This window comes from Podarcis erhardii (genome assembly GCF_964252035.2).
Source record: "Podarcis erhardii genome assembly, chromosome: 10".
NCBI classification, from domain to species: Eukaryota; Metazoa; Chordata; class Lepidosauria; order Squamata; family Lacertidae; genus Podarcis; species Podarcis erhardii.
Window position 1 is genome coordinate 67,080,962 of NC_138500.1, and position 25,880 is coordinate 67,106,841.

Sequence of the window (25,880 nt, forward strand, 5' to 3'; positions counted from 1 at the left end):
ATCTATCTATCTGTCTATCTATCTACCTATCTACCTATCATAGATTACATATACATACGTAGCTGGACATTCTTCTAATATGATTGGATTTATGATATATATTTAAGGATTAAAACAAAATATTAGATTTATTACATCACCAGAGCTAACCTCCCATTCAAAAGCAAATAATCCAACAGCAGATACTCCGAATGTTATCAGCAAAAAATAAGAAAATCAAAAGCATGTTCGCAAAGAGTATGAAGCAGATTTAATTGTATTAAAAGTAGATACATTTTTGTACGTGAAATTTTGGGCTTTAATTTCTCTATTATGTATTCTTGAATACAAAATTACAAGGACACAGAGCACAGACATGGAGATGCCCTCCCGGGTGATATAAAATCTCTATATGTGAATTTCTTGAATCAGTTTGGGGTTTTTTTTAATTGACGCAAAACATTTGGCTCTCCCCACTGTTCTTGCCAGTTGCCTACCTACTCACTCTGGAGAGTGAAAGTAAGTGAATGCATCTGCTGCTCCGAGTGGGCAGTGGGCAGTGAGCAACTGGCAAGAGCAGCTAAGATCACCACAAGCAGATGCATCTATTCGCTCTCCTGGACAGTGGCTGCTCCTGTCTGCCAATTGCCTTTTTTCTGGCAGATGGATTGAAAGCTTGCCCCTGCTGCTCTCAGCTGGCTTTTTTGATAGGCTGATAAATTATAATAGCTGCAACTATTACCAGTTCCTCCTGATACTAAAAACTCACACTGTTGCTATCCTCAGCATAGTTAAGTCTCTGGTTGATAACATAGGAAACTGCCCTGTTATCTAATTATTATCATTTATAACTTTATATCATGCATTTCTTCCAGCATGAGCTCAAGATGGCGAATACAAGGTAACCTGGCAGTCTCCGCCACCCAGACCCTTGGTCCATTTAGCCCAGTATTGTTTACATTGACCAGAAGCAGGTCTCCAAGGTTTCAGACAGAAGTCTGTATCTGTCTTACCTGAAGATGCTAGGGATTGAAATTGGGACCTTCTACATTCAAAGCAGATGCTCTGCCAATGAGCTATGTCCTTTCCCCAATATCAGTCATACTCAAAGTAGACCCACTAATATCACCAGCATTGGGTATCACCCATGGTGCTGAAAATAACTTTAATATTTATGTGTGTATCTTAAACATGTTTATCCTGTGTTAAACCCTGAGAGTTAGCAGGGTATTGCTTCAAAGTAACTGACTTACTGATTGCTCCTTATATCTCAATACTGTATAATGCAAACTGGGGATTTGCTAACATTCAGAGTTATTGACTGTAGCTCAAATCTGCATGTTACTGTTTGCAGATACTGAATTCAACTAACCACGGTGTGCTTTATTATTATTGTTTATGTCATGAAGTGGGTTGGGGTTTTTTTTGCACTCTTATGCAGTTCTGGACACACTACACACACTGGTAGGAGGTCACACTGAATTCAGTGCACCTTTCTTTTGAGTAGGCAAGTGTAGGATGGCACCTTTAACTGAGTATCTGGAAGAGATAGCTCTCAGTTAGAACATTGCATGGCAAGGCCCTGAGTCCCAACCCCATAAGCACAGCACAGCCAGAGGCTAAATTAACAAAGGGTATCATCATACTGAATTCCTGGCTTGAGGCAAACTATTTGTAGTTGTCAGGTGTATGGAGGTGTGTCTGCAAATAACTGAAACCTGGATTACTGTATATTCAACAAGGCTTAAATGGGTAAATTTAAGCTTCTAGGCAAACTGTTATTCCCCTCTTCCTTTCTATTCAGATCCCCTACTTGTTTTTTAACTATTCATACTTTGCATTTTTATTTATCCAGGCTTGGTTGCAAGAACATTTAACAACCAATCAGATAAAAATGATGTACTTATTTCCATGAATACTGCAAGTACCTATAAGTAAGTTTGTAAATAAATAAAGCCAGCTCTTAGGCTTGCTGTACAGCTTCTGTTGACATCATGGATTAAGGACACTGGACAGCCTTTTGTAAACAATGGAAATTAAGTATATAATCTTGAGAATGTGTTTGCATTTTCTGCTGACGGGGGAGTTGTTTTTGTTGCTGTTAGCAGATGTGCCCTAAATAACTTGTAATCCCAAATACATTGTTTCTTTCCTCTTTAAATTGTTTTTTAAAATCCAAATTAAAAAGAAAAGAGGGATCCCAAATTGTCTGCCCGTGTGTGTGTGTGAGTGAGAGAGAGAGAGACTGACAGACAGAGAGAGAGACTGTAGGGGAGGAGGAGAAGGAGAAAACAGCTACTCCATCTCTGCCTATAGTTTTAAAACCCTGGTTGTATTAAAAAGGGTAAACTATGCTCACTTTATTAGCATTATAAAAAATCAGGGAAGCTGTTTTGGTCCATAAGCAGAAAAACAGTCGGGTAATGACTTTATTAGGACCAACCAAAAGGCACAAAAGCTTTTGAGTTCTCTTGAACTGTTCAACAGGCACAATGTTGCTAGTCACTGCAGTAGCTTCTAGAAGTGAAATGCCTGAGTCTAGCATGGCTCCTCTGAGAAATCTGAGGGAGTAGTGAGAGCTCTCTTTCTGCTGGAACAATATGCATGGATTGCCACATTTATACCTTCCTGGCCTGTCCACCCAATTGCTGCTGTCACTCTTGTATTACCCCATTTTTGTTGTCTTATCCCAAAATTAGTTTATATTTATTGTGAGAAATGCAGAGCTTCCAATTCTGACAAGTGTCCTCCTTAATGAGATAAAGTGACATGAAGCATCATACCACACTTTCTCCAATTCACACATTTAAATATTTGCACAGCGTAAGCATTAGCATCCCAATCCTAAGCATTTTCACTGGCTTATCTGTGTATAGCACAAGAATAACACCTCTGCGGCAGTGGCTTACCATCAAAGTGACACATAACCTTCCAAAACTTTTATTTGCAAGCCTTACAATCTGATGGCAGTAGATTTTATTGTTTATAGCCAATGGCCATCACAATACAGTATGAGCACAAATCACACAAGACAATCTGAGATAAACATGCTTATGTAGAAACAATTGCTTTTGAATTTTTGAATCAATGCAGCCTTTTTATTAATTTAAGTTAATTTATTGTTACATTTATATCCAACCTTTCTTCCAAAGAGTTCATGGTAGCGTATGTGTTTCTCCTCCTCTCTGTTTTTTCTGACAACAACCTTGTTTGGTAGGTTAGGCTGAGAGATAGCCCAAAGAATTCTAACTCTGGTCTCCCAAATACTAACCCAGCATTCTAAAATACAACTGCACTAGCTTTTAGGCTTAATCGCTGTCACATTTTTCTAAACTTTGTCAAAATATTGGTGTGCAGAAAGCAAACACTATATTAATGTGTGTGAGGCAGAGCTGATTCACACATGGGCTCAACATACGATGGATGTGTGGCTCAGAAGCTCAGAACCTTATGCGTACCAGAGCATGTGTATGCAAATTCGTATATGAATAGATCCTGCTTAAACGTTCAAGGAATTAAAAGGTCCCATGAGAGGCATAGCCATGTGGACCTCAGTTCAGGTCATGCTAAACGTTCTGTGTGTTTTGGGGGAAGAGAAGAAGCCTATGTCTTGCAACTGTGTCCCACTTACCTGCCAGGTACACATGTAAACCACCCCAAAGAGCAAAGATTATCTTATTTCTTACTATTCATATTGAGATAACAAGTATGAGAAGAGGTGTTTTTACATGAGTGTGAATTCACAGGTTCTGTCTGGGTTGTTAATCTGAGTCAATAGTCCTGCCCTATACAATGGAAGAAACCCATTACTCTGTGGGCCTTTCACAGTTCACTCTGCATCTCTAGCAAACTCAGTACTCTTCCACCCCCTCCATCCCATTCATAGGATTGTTTACAAGATCACTTGGCTTTTTTATGAAGAAGAGAAGGGTCAAGAGCCCTCAAGATAACTAGGCATTGTTCAGTCATTCATATTTCTTCAGAATCACATTCACATTTTGAAGGTGTAAACAAATTAGAAGTTCAGTCAAGTCCAGGAGTTGATGTCCCAGGATAAATGACTGCATAAACAGACCTTGAGCAAATAAGGTCTGGCACTCTATTGTTATTTCTTAGTATTTCATTATAGCCCCTTTATGTTGTACATCCCTTTACTGAAGACAAATATCACTCCAGCCCACCATGAATTCCTATGCTTCACCTCCTGTGTTGCTAACATCTTAAATTTGCAGTCTTGATTTCAGATGTGAGTGAAAGTGAAAGAGGGTTTTTTAAATATGAAGGCAACCACTGTTTCAAACAGGAACAGAGGACAAACAATAGAATGAGCAAACAGGTCTGTTGACTTGCCAGGAGACATTCTTGACCTTGGTGAAATGTTCAGGGATCACCCAAGTAGTTATTAAAAATTTACATTCAAGAATGTGCTATTATTTAATAACTCCAGGGCTATTTTTATCTACCCATAAGAATGGCAGTGATTTAAAGATTACAGACCATACAAACAGCTGCCTGTTCTCTTGTTTACTTGATTCTGCAGTGTTTCTGCAAGTACATATGTGCATGTCAATGCCCTGTTTGTTTGTTGTCAATTGCCCTTTCATCGGCTCTGTAAGATGTCACTCCAGATAGAAGTCAGGGCTTTATTGGTAGATACTCTTCCAGTTTCAATAGGGCAAGACCCAACTTAGCCATTTATTTAGGTTTGTGCTGTTCTCAACAGTTCAAACATACAAAAGCACTGTAGCCTGAGAGACTTCGTTGTGATTACTAGGTAACAGAAGGATTGGCTCTGATCAGACAGCAAGATATGGTGCTATCCTTGTAGTGTGGGTGGAAATGCTTTTGATGTTAGTGTATTTTTAATGACATTTTAATAGTCCTTTTGACTGTTAATTCCACCACCACAATCATGCAATAGAAGCTCTTTCCTCTGCAACAGTGTAAATTACTTTCATAAGAATGAAACATCTGGCCTGGTGTAATGGGAGAGCATGGAGGGGTCTTCTGTCAGAGGTGCAAGAGCAGAACATGGCACTTAACAGCTAACTCACGAGGCTAGGATGGGCAACTTTGTTTTATGGAATTAGACATAAATACATAGCCTATTTCAGATGATAGTTTCTTTCGCTAAGTTCATCAGTCACTACTTGAAATGCTTTTGATCTACTAAAGGTTTTGGAGGCATATTATTATCTCCTCACACTGGATGGATTTTTTATTGTGTCGTGTTTCTTTAGGAGAGTACTGCGAAGTGAACGCTCGCTCTGGGCGCTGCGCTCCGGGAGTGTGCAAGAATGGTGGGAGGTGTGTCGATCTGCTCATAGGAGGCTTCAAATGCGAATGCCCTGCTGGCGAATATGAGAGACCTTACTGCGAGATGACCACAAGGAGCTTTCCCCCAGAGTCATTTGTCACTTTCAAAGGATTAAGGCAACGCTTCCATTTCACTGTTTCTCTCATGTAAGTTTGCTTCCTTTCTAGTGAAAATTTCCAATCACTGACCTGGTTCACACACAAAACCAAATCATGGCAAAGAGCTGAAGACATATCTAATGAAGTTCACCACTTGATTTCAATTTGTGTTTTTAAAATAACCCACCTGCCCACAAGCTGTCTTGCAAGTTAAACAAAAATTTCTAGTTCCTAAATTGCATGAAGGCTGCAGGTTATGTATGCCCTATATCACAGCTGAAAAAGCAGATGCAATAAAAACAGCTAAATTAAAAGTAGAGGCAGCTTAGAATCATCTACTTATTCATCAAAAGCTCTTTCTTTTTTCTTAAGCGTCTTGTCACATTTTCTGCATTACTTGTCAGCTGTGTGCCACCTACTATAAGGCCGAGGAGCTTTTCTTTCTCTCTCCTTTCCTTCCTTCCACCAACCAGTCACAGTTTTAAAGAAATAGTTTCTTGGACACATCCCAGTAATATGTCCTTGATGGAGATGGGTGGTTGCATGACGAATAGCGCAGAACAGCTAGGCAGGTCTTTGATGCAGGCTGCAGTCCTAAGATCAGATTCTTACAAGTTCCACCCACAACAGTTGGGCTTCCTTCTGAGTAGACATTTAAGATTGGGCTTCCAAAAAGCATGAAAATGATAGTGGCCTGGTTCGACTCACCATTTTTTGTAACCTCGCACATCTGCTCCAAGCACTATAATAATAAGTCAGCGGTGTCCTAATTTGGCCTGTTAAGCCATTTTCCCCAAACCACAGCTACCTTCTCTGTACCTGATGCCACAATGGGACATTGGATACGATGCAGATAAAGACACAACTGCAGAAGAAATAATATGGAGCTTTAAAGTGCACTCCTCTTCATTCATTTACAAGCAAGGCTGACTGTAACTGTTGATTGGCTGATTGGCACTCATAGCAGGCCCCTCAAAAATTGACTGGGAGAAAAATGCAGCAGGAAAGGGTGGGAACAAAAACATCATGGAAGAAGGGTGGGGATTCAACTTTTAAATGTATATTGGATTTGATGTTAACTTGTTAAAAATTGGTAAAACTCAATAAAAAAAATAATTGGCAAAGTAAATCTAAATTAGTCATGTCCGTTAGCTTCAATGAGTCTACTCTGATTAGGACTAGCACTAAATGCCACCCAATGTATTATATTTAGGAAACTGTTGTGGCGGGAAATTCTTAAGAGGTTTGTTTACAGAGCAACTTTGCTGTAGATAATTCTTCCCGTGTGCTTCCTGACCTGTTTTAGGTTTGCAACCAGGGAAAGGAATGCTCTGCTTCTCTACAATGGGCGTTTTAATGAAAAACATGATTTTATTGCACTTGAAATAATTGAAGAACAGATCCAGCTGACGTTCTCTGCAGGTAAGACATTTCTGTCTTTTTTGCTTGCTAAAGCCAGCAGTAGCTCCTTATTGGATGTGTGCATGTGTCAGTGAAACTGGACGGTAACTCAGTAGCGTGAGTCACCCAGTTGTATCCAGATTTTTAAAAAAAGCACAAAACAGCAATTCCACATGGCTATGCTTGGTGATGGACTAAAGCAGGGGTTCCTAAGCTGTGGACTGTGGGAGGTTCATGCCATTTCTTTCTTTGAAGATGGAAGTGGTAAATATTAAATATTCACATTGTTTTTAACTGTATTTTGAGTGCTTCATTTATTACTGACACTGTATTTTGTTGCTTTACAGTTTGGATTCTATGCAATTCAAATCGCAATACAGTAAGATACAATATATAATAAATGAAAGAAGCAGTGAAAATACATTTGAACTTTTTGCAGCATCTAGCACAGCACATTACAGGTGGAAAATCATTAAGTAGTCCACCAAGACACACACACACACACACACACACACACACCCCTAGTCCATGAGTGGGGAAGAGTTGGGGGATACTGTGTTAGAGTGAGAAGTATGATTTTGATCCCATGAACCATTAAGAAGAAAGGCAGTAGATGTAGAAGATGATAGATAGATAGATAGATAGATAGATAGATAGATAGATATAAAAAAATATAGAGATACAGCTATAGATATAGATATAAATGATAGGTCAAAACCTGTGGTTTTCAAACAAATTAGTGCATGGGTATTTCTAAAATGTCTGCAGTTGTTCTGTTCACTGGAACAAATACTGGATTTACAGTCACAAAGCAAATGGATTTTAGACTATTAGGAGATCTGCTCAAAAGGGAAATAAATAAGATTATAAGCCTATGCATGCTTACTCAGAAATTCCAATTTTGTACAACTTAATGCTCTTTAAAGTGTGTATCGCACTATACAATTGCATAAAGAACATGATGGGTTTTATAAAACAGAATGAGAAGTTTTCATTGTCAACTATACACTACATTGAAGGATTCATTGCTACAATAGTGAGCTGTGAGTGCCTAATTTTATAAGGTACTGAGTGTTCCCAAATTGCTTTAGCAGTCAATGGGACCATTCATGTACTTAAACTGAAGCACATGCCCCCAATATTTTGTACCAGACCATTCACACAGTGGCTGAAAATAGAAAGTGCAGCAAAAAGTAGGCCCATTTTCGACTTAAGTGAATTAAAACGCATAGTAGGGCAACACTATTCATGTGTAGCAGAAGCAAGTTCCACTGTGCTCAGTGCCTCATGCTGCAATCCTATTCACACTTTTTTGTGAGTACGCCCCATGGAACACAATGGGACTTACTCCCAAACTAACAGGCATCAGGCACTGTAACTAAATGAACTAAAGAAGGGAATTCAAAAAACTGCCAGAAATACTGAAAACTGCTGGATTGGTTTTTGATGTGCATAAGGCAAAGATGTAGTCTTTTGGAACTCTGATTCTGATATCATTGAAGAAGCTATTTTTTGGGTTTAAACATTTTGAGATGGTTGACATACGGCTTAAAAGTACTCCAGAGGAAACTTAACATGCCAGGTGAGAGCGGCAAAGGGCAAACACAATCCATATTCCTTTTATAATGTATAATCAAATTTTTATTGAATACATAAATTGTTCAGACTGTGGCAGGAATCAAACCAGCACTCACGGGAAAATGTGGCATGATCTTTTAGAGTAATCAAATGAAACTTTTAACACAATGACATGGTAAAAGTTTGTATTTCATCAGGACGAGTTATTGGCCTTTACTGTTGTAATTATTCTTTCCTCAAAATTTATCTTCTGTACCATGAAAATAAATAAAAACTTTATTTATGTTTTAAAAAGTACTCCAGAGGGTTGGCAACTCCTCTAGAGGCTGCAGTGGGGAGCAAGAACCTCCAAAATTGCCTCCATTCTACCCACGGTTCAGAGCAGCTCAGTGTGGTGTAGTGGTTAAGAGTGGTAGATTCGTAATCTGGGGAACCGGGTTCGCGTCTCCGCTCCTCCACATGCAGCTGCTGGGTGACCTTGGGCCACTCACACTTCTCTGAAGTCTCTCAGCCCCACTCACCTCACAGAGTGTTTGTTGTGGGGGAGGAAGGGAAAGGAGATTGTTAGCCGCTTTGAGACTCCTTTGGGTAGTGATAAAGCGGGATATCAAATCCAAACTCTTCCTCTTCTTCTTCCCAAGCTGATATACCTAGCATATTTTTTGAATATATGACTTTTGACACCCCAAGCCTTCCAGGACAGTAATTTTGTTTTTAAAAGATAATGCTCCTGCTAGTTTTCTGAGCATTAAGACCTCCCAACAGTAGTGGCACACAAGAGGAAGAAAACCAAGGCACCTTTGCAAGGTGAGGAAGAATGCTCAAGTGGTCTTTCTTTCCATTGCAGCTGTAGGCTGGGAGAAGTGTGCCGCCGATAATGGGGAGGAAAGTCACTATCTTTGCTTTTCGGAGTTTGCTTTCTGAAGAGCAGAAAGTGCACTTTATCTTCCCATTGCAGCAGGGCAGTTCTAAGAGGAGAGGTTCTTTTCCCAGCTCAGCACTGCAGGTAGAAAAAAAATCTGTGTTTGCTCTTCAGAGCACTTTATCTCTTCCTCACAGCCACAGCTCGGCTTCCCCTGTGTCTCTGTGTGTGAGTTTGCTGGGTGTCTGCATCTCTCTCTCTCTCTCTCTCTCTCTCTCTCTCTCTCTCTCTCTCTCTCACACCCACACCCACACACACCCACACACACACCGTGTGTAGTGAGAGTATGGACTGAAGTACGGCCTGTGTAGATGTGTGTGCATGCACAAAACTGAAGGCACAGTTGCTGGACAAAATGACTTAGGCCATCATCACAGCTGGCCTTCAAAGGAGGCTAAGGGTCGAGAAAGGGTAAGCGATCCTGGTATAAAGTAACCCATGATTCTTACCAATTTAAATTCAGTTAGTTTCCCCGTTCATGGGTGCAAAGTATTAACAAGGAACTGAGATTTTCAAAAGCATAAATCAATCTAATTATGCTTTGGGGTGTTTTTGCATTTGAATGTTTCCGTTTACAATAGGAATATTAGTTGCACTTAAGATGGTCTTAGGTTTATGAAAGTGATCATGGAAGCAGATTATGTTAACTGTCGAAACGTATGTGGTCTCTACCACTTCTTTTATGCATGTCTGATGAAAGCTTAGTTGACTGAAACTTATTTGTATTTCCTTTACACTCATTAAGCAGCAACACACCTTGTCTTTAAGATGAGTTGGATCTGTTAGCCAGGGCACAGTTTTAAAAATTGAAGACAATAGTTTTTTGGGTTGTCAGGTAGAGGGATGGGCTTCATAGAAATGGAGAAGGAAGAATAAAAATGCACATTTTAAGGAAGTTGCTGGGTGCTGGTGGCTATTGAGTTCAGTAAAACTAAAAAGGCCGAAACCCACATATTTTGGCTTAAGTAAGCTGTGCATCAATTCTGAGAGTCATAGGAGCTTTGGTGTGTGAGTATTCTGGACCTTAAATGCACTCTCCTACACTTTCATGCAAGAGATATAATTAGATGTGAAGCATTTTGCCCAAAGCAATACTTTCTATATCTGCTAAGTCTAATTGGAAATCAACCTATGGTATATATAGTAACCAGAGAAGATTTCTGTCTAGATGGTATCAATTATTTGTTGGTGTCTGCACCCTCAAGCACTTTTTTTATTAAGAAAGAGCAATAGTGATGCAAGAGGAAGGCTGCTGTCCTGTTTTGTGTCTGTATAAGCCAGACGTTATTTGCGAAAGATTTGTGCTAAAATACTATAGAGAAGAAACAGAGAAAAAGAGGACTGCCATACTTGTATATACATTCTTAAATACTACATAAGATCTTTGAGATATTAAATTTTATCAGCATGGCTGTGTTCCTTTATCATAAGTCTGCTTCATGAAAAATCATATCCATGAAAACATTTCCCTTTTAAAATGGAAAATTTGTAAGTCAGGGGAGAGTCAGGTGTTCTGATCCAGCAAGAAAAACCAATATATAAAGCAATATTTCAGTGCCTGCAGTCAGCGTGGGTGCAAGTGATACCAGTATTTTGGGCCCCATTGAACTGGTTGAATTTTATTTTTAATGCTATTATTCATTCCCATCTGGTCACAATTTGCCACGTGCAGCTACTTTGGGATGACTTGATACAAGAGCTGTTGGGTTGTATGCAATTAAGTGGTCCTTTTAGTGCAAGGATGTCCATCTATGCAACAGGACTTCCTCTCCCCATGTGCCCCCCAGTCCCCTCCCCGAATCTGTTTCAGAGCAGGTTGGGAAGGCTGGAAAGGGAGAAGAAGTCCTGTTGCTCAGGCATAGATCCTGATGCTAATAGATGCAGCGCATCATTTTAAAACTATCCTTTAATAAAATAAGTGACACATAGCCTTACATCTGATTCACATTGCATTCTGTAATATGAGCAAATAAAGGTCACAAAGCATCTCAGCAACCATGACCTACATGTACAAACTCTTGAGTATAGAAGCCTCTGAGGGACAACATGGGGCAAAATCACAACATATAATTCAGTGGTGTGGAAAGTGCTTACTCTTGTGCAAGGCAGGGGCGGGGCATTCAGTTTTCACCAGCCAGGTATGAATTCTAATCCATATACCAAACTGTTCCCAAGGGTTGCCCAACTTCCAGGAGCACATTTTGTAGGAGGTATAGAGGGCTGCAGTGAGTAACAGAGTGGGTGGGGGCTGCCCAAAATCAGATGCTCTACCTTGGGCAAACAGAAATGCTTTCAGTTTCCACTTTGTTTGAATAACCAGTGTTGTAAAATAAACAGAAGTTGGAAAGTTGTCACAGATTTAAAGACAAGCACATACATTTTACGACTGTTATGAAATGAAACTTTAATGCTTCCTACTATGGAAGTAGCTTTTCTATTTGTGGCGGACTGAGATAAGGGGAGCCTTACTTCTGCGTTGCTTGTTTTTGTCAGCGTTGCAGAAATGCCTAACCTCTAAAAAGAGGCTGTATTTGTGTTCCTCTTTCAGTTTAACGCCTGTCTGTATAAACTGAGCAGGTGTGTATGTTAAACTGAAGGAAACGTTTGCATGAATACAGCTAGAAATACAGTGGTTTATCGTATGCATCGGGGTTTTTTAATGTTTTCTTTTCTTATTCTTCTCTAATGGAAACTTTTTGTCTAAGTAGTCATTCATAACAAACTCTGCCTGACCAATTTGACAGGACCTTGTGTACTTTTGCTGTAGATGTTTGTTCTTACCTCAGAACAGCAGTGAATAGTCACCAGGCTGGTTGTACTGGTATGCACAATTAATCTGACATTCTCTGCTTTATCGGATCCAATCTTTAAAAGACATTTTAACGGAAAAGAAAGGAAGCAATGCCATTAATTGCAAGGTTAGAACTCCTGGAGCTTTCTAGGGCAAAAAATGTTTTCTTTGTTCCCTCACACCTTATCTGACAGTCCTGTAAGACCCCAGCCTGGAAAAACAAGAAAGCCACAAAAACGCACATTCTTTCTGTGGGTAACAACTGTTTGCACAATCTGTATTTGCCCTAAATATTTACCTTTTGTCAGGAAAAGTGTTTTCACTCTTTAGTTAAAATTTGAGGACTGCCACCTTCTTAAGCACCAGAACACTAGATATAGGGGGTGTAATCCTCTATATTTGTAGGAGCGTAATTAACAAATTTGAATATTGTTTGCATTATCATAATTTATATCAAGCCAAAGTTTATAGTAAACACAGTTTATACTCTGCAGCTAGTTGTTTTGTTGTCATTTATTTGTGAAGGAATTTAAGTGTCAATACCTTCTTGGCTTTTGTTTTCTAAATGTGAGAATGATGCCAGTGCCAATGATGAATGAATGAATGAATGCATAACTTGGAGAAAGGCAACCCTCTCTCCACTCCTGCCCTCAATGCAGTCAAGTGCAGGAAGAAGAATGGAAAGTTTTCCCTCAACTGCTAATCAACATTTTTGTTAATTACAAAGATGAGAGTGTAGTGGAACTTTATAAGATGACTGTTTTTCTTTCTCTTTCATGCAACCTTTCAGGGGAAACCACTACGACAGTTGCCCCCTTTGTTCCAGGAGGGGTTAGTGATGGGCAGTGGCACTCTGTCCAGGTGCAGTACTATAACAAGGTAAGGCAACATGTTTGGGATATATTTTTGTGAACTGAATTCTTCTTCATTCAAATTGGCCAGCTTATTTGCTCAAGAGAACCAGAGCCAGTCTTTAGACTTGTACAGTGGACCTACATTTAGCCAAAGCATGTTGCTGGGATGGAAGTTTTTATTTGAGACATAATACTCCCTGCTTTAAAAGAGCAATAGAGTGGCTGGCTCTAACCCTTAGCACTGTTGGTGTAAGATTCTGTATCTCTGCCAGTGAGGCTGCCATGGCTGCTGTCCACTAGGCAGTGGTGCATATGTAAAGCCTTAGAAAATCAAGTCCAGCAGGTTGCATACAGATCAGCATCCTCCTTTAAATGAACAATATGGGTTTCAACTTGTGAGAGTAAGAGCTCTGTTTTGGGCACTAAACTCCTCCTGTCATAAGAAACTGCTGATTCAGGGGAAGCCTTTCTTTATTTTTAAACGTAAAGAGAGCAATTATTCAGATTCTTTTTGTTGTTGTTGTTGCTGTATTTGTAGCATAATTAAGTCAGAAGCTCTTGGTAAATATCCAGGGAGAGAAAAAACAACATAAACAAAGAAATAGCTCTGAATTCATTGGCTGAATGCCATTTTCAATTTAACAATTTAGACTGAAGATAATAGCAAATAATTGCCACTTCTAAAGCATCTGGCTCTACCATGTTGTCTCTGAGGTTTTAAGAAATATATAATCTTGAGTCTGCATTTCAAGTAAAAATGTTACCTGTTGCACATTCTGAAGAGTTTAATTGGTGGATAAGGTTTGGTGTTTCTCTTACATTGTTCAATTTTGTATCTTGTTATAATGGCACTGAATCCCTGATGCCACCATGCTTTCGTTGGCCTGTTCAACGATTAGAATTCTTTGTCTTAGTTAAGTACATCCTCCTTAGAGTTTACAGTAAGTATTTGGCACACTTAAAATCCAGTCAAACTTAAGCACATTTTAGTGTCATTAATTTCAATTAGAAAGATTTAAGCACACACTAAATGGGGCTTCAAGATGCTGGTTTGATTGGATCGTGCCTTGATTATCAGCTGATAAAAGTCCAAGAACCCTGGCTGATTTGACTTAATGATTTCATCATTAGCATGATCAATAATTTCTGCTTGGGAACTTTATGAGGAATATAGTTGCTTCTTGATGAGATGGAGGATATATTCATACAATTGCTGATTGAATAATTAGCACTTTAATGGTACACAATGCATTCTTTTCCTAAGCTTAGGAAGCAAAATGATGAGAGTAGGATTTTTTTCATCACATGATAAGCTTGTAAATGTATTGCAGGTCTCTGGGTTTTCAAATGTTTCAAGTATTATAATGTTCAGGGGTGTCTCATGGTTTGTTTGGCACTTTAGGCAGGATGGGGTAGGGCGGGGCAGAGTGACAACTCCAGTGGCAAGACACTCTGATACAAACTATAAGAGGACCTCAGGATTTCCCTAGTTGTCCGAGAGAATTCTGAAACACAGGAGAGTCTCAATACACATGGAGAGCTAACTGTACCAAAGCCAAGGAGAGATTGGACATGCATTTCCCATTGAATTCTGCTGCTCCAAATGGTTACCTGATCTGCTTCTGTAGCCAAAACAATTTGGATTAGATATAGAGGGTTCTCATGTTTAAACCACATAGCAGGAGTCAGTAGCTGAAAACTTACCTCAGACAAATTCAGTTCCCTGATAGACTCTTTCTTACTCTCGCCAGTTGCCAAACCATGAAGAAAAGAGGTGGGTCAATTAAGTAGCATATGTAGCATCCTGATTTGTTAGTAGTCCTCTTATGAGGACGTAGGAGTCTTGGCCTTCTGACTCTGCGTCCATTCTCAAAGCAGCCTTCTGGGTAAATTAGTTGCTGTTTAGTGGTATACAGGATGATGAAAAAAAGACAAAAGAATTATATCAATAAGGATGCTGCGTCATTGAAAATCATATTATAGCTTGAATATAGAGATTCAGGATATTCATGAAGTCTCCACATATTGGCTCCAAATGGCTGGCTGGACCACTTCTGTGACTGAAGCAATCTTAATTATGATTTGTTGGAACCACCTATCTTCATACCCCATGGTTTGAAATTGGCTTGCTTCAAGAAACCATATGAACTATGGTTTGTCTGGCTTTGGACATCACAACAAGCTGTAGTTAAGCAAAAATGAAAGCAAAGGCTTCCAAACTGGTCCTTGCAGCTGCACATAAAGCCTAGGGCTCACTGCTGCTCATTCTGGTAACCCTCAGCCATGGTTCAGTGTGTGAACAAAATGAGCAATTCCACTGTTTCAGCCTGCTTTAAGTTCTTTAATGAAGGAAACTTACCCATTCCTGTGTGTATTTTTATTTTCAGTCTTATTTTGCTTCCCTGCCATACAATTACAAATATTTGTAGCTTGTTTCATCTGTTGTAGCTTGTTTTATCTGTGTGCTTGGACCCCGTGATAAATTTCCTTACAATCTGAAGAAACACTCTGCGTTTGGGTGTTATTTCAGAAAGTAGCTTTAATAGAAAGCTGATAAAACGACAGATGATAGAGTAATTCATAGTTTTTTTGCTGAAGCCATTCCTGCCCATTGGCCAAGAAGCCTGGGAAAAGGAGCATATATCAACTGAAGTCTGGATTTCTTAGCAGTGGTTGTTGGTTTAGAATTCTAAGCAGCTGCCAAAAAGATAAGGACTTGAGACAGCTCCAGGGTATTCTTTAAAAAGGAAAGTGATCCCACACACTGGTTAAAAATAAACCTTTGTCTCATTTTCATGATTCTTTTGCTCTCCCCACCCCCAAGTGATAGATGTCTTCTAGCAGTATAATTATTCATGTTTGAAAATAGGTGGGAAAATGCTTTGCAAATTTTGTGTACAAGCTAATTTTGCACCTATTCTAAAAACCAGATTCTGCCTCTCTGAGCTCAAGTAAATTAATATGCTGCTTTGGGAACAAAATTGGTGCAAGCAGTCTCAGGATCAGATCACAGTCACATGCCAGGCAGATGTCTAGCTTTTATTTACTTAATTCCTCACCCTGCAACAGGTTATGTACATGAAGTTAAAATTGCAGTAAAACAGATTAAAACAAAAGCATTAGAACACCACTATATGAAAGTAGTCTGCAAAATAAAAACAAACAAACAAACAAAGGCAATTTACAGAGGATGAAAAAGTCAGGGGAAATAAAATAAAAATTCATTTTCCTGGCACTGAAGTAACATCAAGGTTGGTGCCTAGTAAGCTCGTCTGGGGAAGACATTCCACAGTTGGTGGTCCCACCAGCAAATAGTCATCCTCCATACCTCAAATGGTGGCATCTGAAGAAAGCTTGTTCATGGTGGATCTTTCTGAAAGATTGTTAGGATGATGCTACGGAATTATTGCATTGAAGCAACTGCCTATTGAATCTTACTAGAAACAGTAGAGGAAGCTTCTGGTCCTCTCTGAGGCTACAGAAGCTCTAGTGGCCTTTTGGTGTATTGTTGGCACACATGCATGCGCACTACCCTCTGCTGGGTGGGTGATTTAAGCAAGGCTAAGCCACAGCCCTGCCTTCTGCTCCCCTTTTCTCGTCAGGATTCCATCCCTTGTTTGACTGAGGCAGAGAACAGCACTTTTGCCTCCAGTGGTATGTATTTGGAGGCAATTCATTGGCAGACTCTTGTTTTAAGGAGGACTAAGATTTTAAAAAAGCACTATGAGGGGTTTGCTAAGACATAGATAATTTAGGGATTATGGGCTATGCCAAGATAAATGGATGTTATGTCTAAACTTGATACAACTCAGACACGTCATAATAACTCCAGTGTATTGCTCTACTTGAACTGCATAAATAGAGCAGGTTTGAAAGTAAGGCAGCTTTTCTATTAATTTCATATCTGCATTATTTCTAGGTCTCTCTATTGCTTTCTCCTTCCTCTCCCAGCAAATCTATTACCTTATCATTCTGGATTTCTGTTTTAGCGTTGTTCTTCCTGTATATTTCATCTCTGTTCTACTAAATTGGTTCAATACTATGTTGTTTAGCCAGTGTTAGCAACCAAGGCAAAACAAAGTTCTCTTGCTCCCTAAACATATTTGCATTTATCTATATGCTGATCTCTTTACATGGCCCTCTCTCTGAAACACTTGTAATAATTAGCATCTCTTCAAGTTCTGCATACTGTATATATGTGTGTGTATCACACACACACAAATATATACATAACGAGAGAGTTTTTAAAAAGAGCTTTATTCTTAGATCAGTCAAATAGACAGGTGACCACCAGGAAACCTCCAGTATCAATCTCATTTTTACTATACTATTTGAAAAAATTGATAAATATACCGGTAATTCATGATGATAGAAATAGGCAAATATAACATTTTGTTGTTTTCTTAACATTTGAGGCAAATGAGACACAATTGTTACAAAGATCCCTTAAACAGAAATGCACCTCCTTAAAACTTGGAAGAAATTCCAGTGTTTCCACTTTGGATGAATTATGTTGTAAAGTTTCAAGGCTTCACAGGTATCTTTAACTTATTACACCACCTGCAATAAGTCTTGAAAGGAAAACAGGACTTTGACTGATTTTGTGGAGCAGGAGTTTTTAAAATTAAAATCTTTGATGTGCTTCCAAATCCCCTTGCTGTGAACCATGTTATCTTTAATCTACCAACTAAATTATCTTTTCTTTAATACAAAGTGAAGCTTTATCCAAAATTAAATTGAGCATGTCTTTTTCATGGGAATGCCAAAGCAAATTACACAATTTGAACAATACTAACAATTGCATACACTTAATGAAAATTAGAGAGTAGCCTCTTAAATCCTAACATGCTGTGTAACAGTCAACAGAATTCTGCAGCTTGTTTTTCCATTGGTAGGTATGTAAAGCAGCCTTGACAGGCTGATTGGGCAATTTGTTTTGAGCAAAGCATATATGAAAAAATACACCTCTGCAATCTCCAGTCAACAAATGCAAGATCCATTTGTGGTAACATAACATATCCTGCAGCCCTGGCTGCCTCTGCAACTGGAAGATAGATTATCTCACTTCCTTCTGGAAAACAGGTTTTGCATGATGATAGCAGTCACCTGTTATGTGACCACAGTCATACTGTACCTCTGAGATTATCATTTGCTCCACTGTATACCAGTCCCTAGTTATCTCACTGTTATCCTCTGGAGAACAATGCTATCTAACGTCATAGGTAAATACCAGGGTAATTGTTTAGATTGCAATCTGAGAATGTGCCAGTTAGAATTGATTTCTGAGTTATTAATAGTAATGATATTTGTGTTTTGGAATTAATATACCTTTAATTTGTTGAAAAGTCATCAACCAACCTAAAACCTAAACACCTTTTATTCCAGATAGTTTAGATTAGCAGTTTGCCTAATGGATTAAAAATAATAATAATCACAATCTAATAGGATCCATATGGAAATGTGTAGTTGAAGAGAGATCTGTGGCCAGCCACACCTTCACTACACAATGTGTAGTAATGTGCCCAGCTTACAAGGAAATAAAAGCCAGCAGTCAGAAGAATCCATACAGCTAGGCCACTTTTACTGAAAGCACTTTTTAGGAGCAGTGAGCTCTTTCCAGAAGGTGTCCATAGTGGTGACTTACACAAGTTATCATGAAACAAACACTGCAGCTGTACACCAGCCCCTCACTGGCAATTCAGTCTAGCCATTTCCCCAGAAGAGGTTAAGGAGGAGCATGTTCTACTGTGGCAATACATAGCAAGAACTTTTTTGTTCTCCCTTCCCAAAACCTGTAAACTGGAGGAACGAACATTCAAAGTCTTAAGTGTGGTGGCAACAGTTACCTTTACAATAAAGGTAAAGGTCGGGTATATGTCACAATCCCAGGGGATGGCTGAGGTGGAAACTTCATCCTCTTTGCAAAGGATGCAAAATAGCCAAAGCAATGAATCATTGTGATTCCCTGTCTCTCTAGATTCCTAGAGAGAACATGTGTGCATGCAAGAATGCTGACTGTTGATGTGTCTTAACAGCTTGCCAGACTGAGTCTAGTATAAAGATTCTATACAAGTATTAAAGGTATATAAACTTAATCATCTATCAATTGATAGGTGCCAAGTCTTAAAATATTTTTTTTTATATCTGGATGGAGCTCACAGAACACATTCTGTTCATCTCAGATATACACCTATTGCGTGTGCTTAGAAGTATCCTGTTATTATACAATATTGTGCAGACATGATGCCACACGCCCAAGCACAGCACAGTGTAGATGGCACAGTCAGAAATCAAAATTACTAAGAAAGTGTATCAAATTCTAGCTCAATTCATCTGTATGCCTTTTAAAACAGATAAAATTCAAGGCAATCTACAGAATGCAGATAAAATCATGCACTTGTATTATATCGGTAAGGAATTAAACATAGTGTGCACCTAATCAAATCTAATAATTTTGTGACATGTTGTTATAACATTAAAGGACTCTAGTTGAACAGTGAATGGATCTTTGTATGATGTAGCTGTAGTATAGCTGTTCTGTCCTCATTTTATTTGCTGATCAATACCTCTCAGAATTGTCTGATTGGCATCCATAACATGTGTTCTACCACTGAATTATAATTCCTCCATTTGTAGCTGCAGCTGAATATCCACAGAATAACTAAAACTATTATTGGGTTGCACTTTTAGTCATTCCTTGATGAAAATATTTTGCCCACAAACTTCCCAACTCCATTTCTTAGAGCTTGGAAATTTGATTGCCAATGTATTTATCTAGTCAGAAATATGTATTGCTGAGTTCAGTGAGATTTACTTCCTGGTTAATATGCTTAGAGTTATAGCCGTAGACATTACCAGATTATTAGAGAACACAAGGTATGTTTTGAAATGTTATTTTAGCACACTTGAGTGTCTTCCATTTGTTATACAGCAGTGTGTCAGATGCCTGTCTGTAACTTCATTCTGTAGTGCTTCAAGAACATTTCAAGACTAGGCAGCCATAAAGGTGCTTTCCACCTGGTTGTCTTGATCCCTATGTCTTGGTCAGCTGGTGACTTCATTGATGATGGTGCCGGGACATAGATGGCTGGAGAAGCAGCATATAACAAAATTATGGATGACATCTGAAATGAGGATTTGGCTGAAATTCCACACACAATTATTTTCACAATTTGTGGTGCAATTGTCACCAACAGAGATCGTAGTCAGAGAGAGAGAATCAACGATATTAGTCCCAGTGCCTTCAGAACTAATTCATTAAAGGATTGGAAAGGATTATCTGCATAAACAGTATCATTGGAGAAGATTATTGTAACAAGGCTGTGACTGAAAATAACATCTGTTTCAGAGTGTGAATTGAATGTGGATGTGATATAAATTGGATATTTCAGCTGCTTGAAAACTTGTGCTTGGTAAATTGGTATATAAATGGGATGGCAATTCAAAATATCAGTATTAAATATCACTGTGCAGGCCTGCTGTGTGGTGGTTTTCTTTCAAACTGGTAGCAGATGTGTTCATGCACATCTGATTATTGGAAAGGGATTCCTAAAGGCCCAGTCTTATAAATTAACTCTTTAACATCAGAGGGCCTATATGATTCCAATCTGCCCGCCACTACTTCAGAGATACTGTGCTGGGTATAGGTGCTCACTGATGCTACTGCACAGGGGTTCAGAATAGGGTTGTGGGGTCAACAACTGCCCCATATGTTCACTCCTCTTTCAGCCCAGCACCCCTGGAAGGCTAGCACAACATTGTGTTTGCCACCATCAGTAGAAAGGGCAAAAAATAAAAAATAAAAAAATTCCCCTAACAATTAATTGCTACCTGTAGCAACACATACTCTAGTGCTTATGCAGCTAAAAGATCTTTGCTTTGATCCTAATGCTTGTGCAGTTACAGAATCTTGCTATGATGGGGCTATGTATATATATTCCTATGAATAATATTACGTAATAAGGAGACAGACATAAATATTACAAAGGTTGCTCACTATAGAGGGTGATCACAGCACATTCTTCAGATGTGCTGCCTGCTCATCTTCACGGCTTGAAGTGACAGACAAGCATTTTGACAAATCAAATGTTGTTCAGTCCATTCCCTCCCTTTCCACCACCATCTCAACCTGCTTCAACTCCACCTGAAGAAAATTAAGAAAGCATCCTGCAACTGGGTGCCTGAGATGGAAAGCCACCAGCAAGGAGCTCTCCTAAGAAGGATTCAAAAGTTTACATCTAATAAAATACTAAGATTTTACATGCATATGTACATCCATGAATCTTTGTGAATACCAGCTATTAATATGTAAGCATACCCGTGTGGTCATTTTAACGTTGGAATAACTTCACTTCGGACCTGCAGGATTTTGGAAATATGCAGAGTTTCAAAATAGGTGCCAGAGGATACAAACAGAATCAGTGCAAACAGCATCTGTGAAAGGGCTTGGGGAGTCTGACAATCCCAGCAGTCTTCATCTCCAGGAAGCCCCTTCTTCCTCGTTTGCAAGCCGGGAAGTAGATTCCCTTTATTCCTAGGCTGCTCATCCACGGCCTGTATTAGGAGGAGCTAGCACTTGCTCAAAATGAGGAAATGATGACAGATGCCTAACGTCATAGGTTCTGAGAATTGTATGGAACGGGGAGAAACCAGGAATATTCACAAGCCGTCTGAATAGAATCATTTGATCACATACTTTATCAAACTATGCATAAGCAGAAAAATTGTAACACACTCCCACCAGGGAGAAATCTAACTTCAAAACATTTCTTTGTTAGTGGCAGTTAGTATGTGGCAGGATATTTTTCATTATCACCCACTAGTCAAGTGAGCTGTAATCCAGCAGGGCAGCTGGCGGTGGAGAAAAATCAGCTTTCTTTGTAACAGACTTGATTCCCCACCCCCCCACCCCCGTGTTTCCATGGCTTTCAAACAGGGATGGTTTACGAGACGTAAACTTTCCAAGCCTTTGACAAAGTTCAAAACTGTAAGAGAGGGGCCCTTCTTTGTGAAAGGCTAAGGTATGGGTAGGCAAACTAGTTGGGCTGGATGTGGCCCAACTGCCTTCTTAATCTGGCCCACAGACAGTCCGGGAATCAGTGTGTTTTTACATGAGTATAAGGTGTGATTTTATTTAAAATGCATCTCTGGGGTATTTGTTCATTCCCCCCCCCAAAAAAAAAATTAGTCCGGCCCCCCACAAGGTCTGAGGGACAGTGGATTGGCCCCCTGCTGAAAAAGTTTGCTGACTCCTGGGCTAAGGCTTTTGCTTTGCCGAAGAATTTGGAGTGAACTCTTCAGTTACACAAAGCTCAAACGCATCTCAAGTGATACAAATTTGTTGGCTCATCGTACACAATGCATTTGGTCTGGCAGGAGGCTTGCATGTTTAATTTGCTCTCACACTCAAGTGCCCCAAGTTTTTTTTGTCTGCGTTAATGATATTCTAGCTGGTCAGCCTTACAGTTGGCTCAGGGAGGGTTTTGAATGCAGTGTGCTGCATCAGCAAAACATTGTACTTTATACTTGAGGAAAATCTGCCCCAGTCTACAGTTGATGGAACGAATATTTATTGGTGTTGTAAGTTGCAGACCTTGCCTGTGTCATTACAGTATTTTTTTAAAAATAGCATATGCAGACATCTTGTCACAACTACAATACAGAGAATTTAGGGATAGGAAAACTCTCTCTCCCTGGCACATAGTGATGAAATCATCACTGTGATCAGGGGCCAGGAAGCTGAGGCCCTCCTATATCCTTCAGGCGGGGCTGGATTAACCATTAAGCATATGCTTAGGGCGGGGGGGGGGACCACATAAATTTTCCATTCCCAGGTTTTTAACATCAGTGGCCACAAATTTCTCAGCTGAGCATTCATTTTCTCAGTTGTAGTATATTTTTTAAAATCCCAGCAGAAAAACTATGCAACAAGGCAGGCTGGATGCCTTATCTCTACTAAGTTTAGAAGCAGATATGTTACCTAAGATTAGTTTTGAGGATCTGATCAAAGACTTTGCAATTAGAAAAAGGAAGAGATTTTTTTTTCAAACGAAGTGGAATTATACAAAAAATAAACCCATATTTTGCAATATGCCAGTGGTGGGTGAGACTTCCCTTCCCTTTCCATAATGCTTCATGGTATTGATTCATTATATCACTTCTTCCTGAACTAGACAAGAGATAGGGATGAAAGAAGAGAGTGGTACCTGGACTCTTTTAGATGACTATACCGCTGCAACATCCATTCACACAGGACTCATTGCCATAAGTTAGCACGACACAGGTTTTCTTTCTTTTTTGTAACCGAGACTGATGTTTTGAATTCCTCATCATAATATTGAAATTTTGCATGCACAATATACTCTACTTTGTCTGCCCACTTCCCTTAAGGGTGCCCCTGCATCAATCCCTACAGGCCTGGTTGTGGACCATGGACCAAATTCCATTGTCAGTCATGATCATTGCATGACCTTGCAGAGCTCTTGGAAGGACGGCTCTCTCATTGTCAATTCTTCTGCCTGCGTATTTGAACAAGAGTTGAATGTCCTACCTAAGTCAACATGGCATTATCTATAATCTGCCATCATTGTGTGAAATGTGTAAATTCACAACTTACCATTGACAAATAGTACTAAAAACTGAAACTATTTTATTTGCCTCTTCTCCAGAACATCCGCATGGCTCTGCAATTAGCCTGTGTCTAATGCAGACCTTCACCCAGCCTCTGTGATCTGGCATCTTGGTAACTGGAATTTATGGTCTCATGACCTGGCATTTTTTATAAGGGAAAAGACAGACACACATCAATGTGTATTAAGTCATGGATTCTTATCCGTTTGTTTTGTAAGCCCAGTTCAGAAGTTCCAAGTCTACTCACTGGAGATTGTGGACGTGCTGGCTGACTTTATCCGCCCCTTTCAATCCACTTCACACATTGGCACTTCTGCATAGTGGTTTGTGTGTGTAGATGCAATGGTAGTATTGGCCCGAATATAAGCCGCACCCGCAAATAAGCTGCACCTTTACAATTCAAGGGGGGGGGGGAGAGAGAAGAAAAGACAATACCCGAATATAAGCCGCTCCCTTAAAATTGGGTTACAGGCTGAAAATCGTTGCTGGTTGGTAGAATTGTAACTCTGAGCCAATTTAAGCCTTTGATCTCGCAAGCCCGCAAAAGTTGCTATACAATCACTAAAATCGCAAATCGCTACTCAGTTGCTACAGTTCCGCAGGCACTCACACCGGTAAATGGCAAATGATCAGTCTCAAGCTCGCAAATCGCCAATAAAACATTTTTTTGGTTCCATTTTAATGTATGCCTGTTTCAGCAGCGATATCGTAAAAGCCCATTTTTATAAGGTCGCAAATTTAAGCTGCATTTTAACTTTTCACTGTCAGAATTGGGGGGGGGGAGAGTGAGGCTTATATTCAGGCCAATACAGTACATTATTTGTCCACTAGAAGAATTGGATATGCTGAATGCATGGTTGAGCCCTATGCCCATAGGGCACTATGCCCATATGTCCTCCATAAGCAAAGACCAGTTGGCGCAGTCACAATCTGTGCCACACCTCTAAAAACATACACTTTGAGTTCCTGCACAGGACTCTAGATTACACACATCCAGTTATCTTCTTTCTTCACTCATTCCTTTTTTACCCACTAGTCTGCTAATTATCAGTTCAAGCACACACAATAGATTACAGTACAGTGGTACCTCAGGTTCATAGAATCATAGAGTTGGAAGAGACCACAAGGGCCATCGAGTCCAACCTCCTGCCAAGCAGGAAACACCATCAGAGCACTCCTGACATATGGTTGTCAAGCCTCTGCTTAAAGACCTCCAAAGAAGGAGACTCCACCAAACTCCTTGGCAGCAAATTCCACTGTCGAACAGCTCTTACTGTCAGGAAGTTCTTCCTAATGTTTAGGTGGAATCTTTTTTCTTGTAGTTTGGAACCATTGCTCCGTGTCCGCTTCTCTGGAGCAGCAGAAAACAACCTTTCTCCCTCCTCTATGTGACATCCTTTTATATATTTGAACATGGCTATCATATCACCCCTTAACTTCCTCTTCTCCAGGCTCAACATGCCCAGCTCCCTTAGCCGTTCCTCATAAGGCATCGTTTCCAGGCCTTTGACCATTTTGGTTGCCCTCCTCTGGACACGTTCCAGTTTGTCAGTGTCCTTCTTGAACTGTGGTGCCCAGAACTGGACACCGTACTCCAGGTGAGGTCTGACCAGAGCAGAATACAGTGGCACTATTACTTCCCTTGATCTAGATGCTATACTCCTATTGATGCAGCCCAGAATTGCATTGGCTTTTTTAGCTGCCGCGTCACACTGTTGGCTCATGTCAAGTTTGTGGTCAACCAAGACTCCTAGATCCTTTTCACATGTACTGCTCTCAAGCCAGGTGTCACCCATCTTGTATTTGTGCCTCTCATTTTTTTGCCCAAGTGCAATACTTTACATTTCTCCCTGTTAAAATTCATCTTGTTTGTTTTGGCCCAGTTCTCTAATCTGTCAAGGTCGTTTTGAAGTGTGATCCTGTCCTCTGGGGTGTTAGCCACCCCTCCCAGTTTGGTATCGTCTGCAAATTTGATCAGGATGCCCTTGAGTCCATCATCCAAGTCGTTGATAAAGATGTTGAATAAGACTGGGCCCAAGACAGAACCCTGTGGCACCCCACTAGTCACTCTTCTCCAGGATGAAGAGGAACCATTGATGAGCACCCTTTGGGTTTGGTCAGTCAGCCAGTTACAAATCCACTGAGTGGTAGCATAGTCAAGTCCACATTTTACCAGCTTCTTTACAAGAATATCATGGGGCACCTTGTCAAATGCCTTGCTGAAATCAAGGTAGGCTACATCCACTGCGTTCCCTTCATCTACCAGGCTTGTAATTCTGTCAAAAAAGGAGATCAGGTTAGTCTGACATGA

At 39.8% G+C, this 25,880-nt stretch overlaps 1 protein-coding gene across 3 annotated transcripts in view; it reads left to right on the forward strand.

Moving 5' to 3' along the window:
• CELSR1 (cadherin EGF LAG seven-pass G-type receptor 1) overlaps positions 1-25,880 on the forward strand; it is a 155,105-nt gene that overhangs the window by 69,423 nt on the left and 59,802 nt on the right. For all 3 annotated transcript variants that reach the window (XM_081877753.1, XM_081877754.1, XM_081877755.1), the window contains exons 3-5: positions 5,220-5,442; positions 6,701-6,816; positions 12,877-12,965. In XM_081877753.1, coding sequence (XP_081733879.1) covers positions 5,220-5,442; positions 6,701-6,816; positions 12,877-12,965 — 428 coding nt within the window. The remainder of the gene's footprint in view (positions 1-5,219; positions 5,443-6,700; positions 6,817-12,876; positions 12,966-25,880) is intronic.